Source organism: Tachysurus vachellii, chromosome 14 (genome assembly GCF_030014155.1).
Source record: "Tachysurus vachellii isolate PV-2020 chromosome 14, HZAU_Pvac_v1, whole genome shotgun sequence".
Lineage (NCBI taxonomy): Eukaryota > Metazoa > Chordata > Actinopteri > Siluriformes > Bagridae > Tachysurus > Tachysurus vachellii.
The window spans coordinates 1073780-1076681 of NC_083473.1; the positions used below are offsets into that span (position 1 = coordinate 1073780).

The 2902-nt window shown below is 44.7% G+C and overlaps 1 protein-coding gene across 1 annotated transcript in view; it reads left to right on the top strand.

Annotated features, from left to right (window-relative positions):
- Positions 1–2545, top strand: part of dus3l (dihydrouridine synthase 3-like (S. cerevisiae)) — an 8540-nt gene extending 5995 nt beyond the window's left edge. Inside the window, exons 12-16 of the mRNA XM_060887085.1 lie at positions 4–100; positions 232–307; positions 386–574; positions 706–831; positions 2360–2545. Of these exons, the coding sequence (XP_060743068.1) occupies positions 4–100; positions 232–307; positions 386–574; positions 706–831; positions 2360–2432 (561 nt within the window). The 3' untranslated portion in view covers positions 2433–2545. The remainder of the gene's footprint in view (positions 1–3; positions 101–231; positions 308–385; positions 575–705; positions 832–2359) is intronic.
- Positions 2546–2902: the final 357 nt, after the last annotated feature.

A 2902-nucleotide genomic window follows, 5' to 3' on the forward strand; every position in this document is an offset into this window, starting at 1 on the left:
CAGTTACACGGTCGATCCAGAGAACAGCGTTACACTAAACTGGCTGACTGGAGTTACATCGACACCTGCTCTAAACTCTCTGCTCCTGTCCCACTGTTCGGTAACATGTTCTTGTATATAATACACTTTCTGTTCATGATTTATTTACTTTTATTTTTTTTACTTTGTTTGTATCTCTCTCTCTCTGTCTCCCCCTCCCCCCCTCTCTCTGTCATCCCCCCGTTTCTGTAGGTAATGGTGACATTCTGACATATGAAGATGCTATGAGGTCCAGAGAGACAGGAGTGTCTGGAATCATGGTAGCGAGGTGTGTATGTGCAGTAGACACCTTTTGGTTTCACCTTTAAATAGTATGTTTCACTGGGGTTGTGTGTGTGTGTGTCAGAGGTGCCCTCATTAAACCGTGGCTCTTCACTGAGATTAAGGAGCAGAGACACTGGGACATCTCATCCTCAGAACGTCTCCAGATCCTTCAGGATTTCACACACTTTGGTTTGGAGCACTGGGGCTCGGACACACAGGGGGTGGAGAAAACACGCAACTTCCTGCTCGAGTGGCTCTCCTTCACCTGCAGGTGACTAGGGTTTGGAGAAAGGATAAGGGCTTTGAGGTTAGGGTTTAGAGTAAATATCAGGTCAAAGTAGATTGTAGTTGTTATTGTGTGTGTGTGTGTGTGTGTGTGTGTGTGTGTGTGTGTGTGTACAGGTACATCCCAGTGGGACTCCTGGAGCGTGCACAAAAGATTAATGAACGTCCTCCATATTATCTGGGTCGTGATTATCTGGAGACTCTTATGGCAAGTCAGCATGTGGATGACTGGGTCAGGATCAGGTGAGGGACACACACACACTCACACGCACACACACTCACGCGCACACACACACACACTCGCGCGCACACACACACACTCATGCGCACACACATACCCACACACTCACGCGCGCACACACTCTCATACACACACTCACACACATACACTCGCGCGCACACACACATACACTCGCGCGCGCACACTCACACTCACGCACGCACACACATACACACACATACACTCACTCACACACACACACTCACAGACACACACACACTCACACACACTGACACACACACACATGCTCACACTCACACGCGCGCTCACACACACACTCACGCGCGCGCAAACATGCGCGCACACACTCACGCGCACACACACACTCACACACACACTCACACACATACTCACACTCACACGCACGCTCACACACACACACTCACGCGCGTGCACACATACACACACACACATATGCGCACACACATACACACACATATACACACATACACACACTCACACATGCGCGCACACACTCACGCGCACACACACACTGACACACACACACACTCACGTGCACACACACATACACACACACATACACACACACATATGCGCACACACATACACACACATATACACACATACACACACTCTCACACATGCGCGCACACACTCACGCGCACACACACACACACCTCTCATTGGGCTTAGTTCTTCATTGTCTACTAGGGCTGGGCGATATGGCCAAAAATAAAAATCCCAGATTTACGATTTAAATCGATTTTCCCCTCCTACTGAAAAATCGATCTGCAGATTGCAAAGAAATTGTCCAAAACAAGTTTTAACTTTGTTTTGATTTTCCATTCTGGGATTCTGATAACCCCTTGGGGTTAAAGTGCGATCAGAAACAAAAAGGCAAAATGACAAAATGGCTGCCATTGTAAACCGTGAAAATATAACATAACGTAAAATGTTACCTAACACAAAATTATGTGACCCTTTTTTCTTTAAACACAAGTTTAACATCTTTAACAACAGGTTGTTTTTTGCCGGTGTGTTTGTGCTGCCGTGGTCTTTTTCATTTCGCAGGGCGCGACATCTCTCCCACTCGACAGCACGCCTCTGTTTAAGGTGCTGCAGTAAATTAGTCGTACTTCTACCTTTGCTAGCAACAGACTTTAAACACACTGTGCAGTGTGGTGTGTGTTCTGCGTCTGACGCCGCAAAACCAAAAAAATTCCGTATGACAGATGACATGGTGCCTTTCTTGGGAACGAGTTCTTCCCTGCTCGCTGCCATGTTGTTTGTGTATCTCTATGGCAAACACGTGGGGGGAGGGAGGGCTGAGCCCGTTCGAAACTACGGGAGCCCAGAGGGGAGCGTCAGCGGATGTTAAAGACAAAACCTATTTTCATTCAAACAAGTCGACGTAAACTACACATTCGAGTAAATCGATTTATCGCCCAGCTCCATTGTCTAGTGTTTTTTGTCTGTTTATTTATTTTGTTTTAATAAATTAACTTGTTTAATTTGGTTTATTTTGTTCAGTGAGATGCTGCTGGGTCCTGTGCCAAAGAACTTTAGCTTCCTGCCCAAACACAAAGCTAATTCCTATAAATAAAGTGGAAACAAAGCGACCTGAACACCGATGACTGAACTTTTATTGATGCTGTAGACTGAAGTAGAGTGTATCAGTGATGAACATCTGACAGAAATAAAGTTTATTAGATAAAATATCAACTTCTGTGAGTTTCTGTGTGTGTGTGTGTGTGTGTGTGTGTGTGTGTGTTTTGGTATCATATTTTTCTGCACTCATTGTGGCATTGAAAGTGAAATAATTAAATAAAGCTGTGTGTGTGTGTTTGAGAATCTTATCAGTTCCTTACAGCTCTCAGACTTACCTTGACACATTGTGTGTGTGATTGTTGAATGTTAAAGTATTTTTAAATGATAAACATCATTAATGTCCTGAGTCGAGTTCCAGCACATTTAAAGGCTCAATGCATTCACAGGACCTGAAGAACTGTAAGTCTTATAACTTGGGCACGAATAGATTAATAAGCTAATAGAACTCAAATAGATGAATAACTG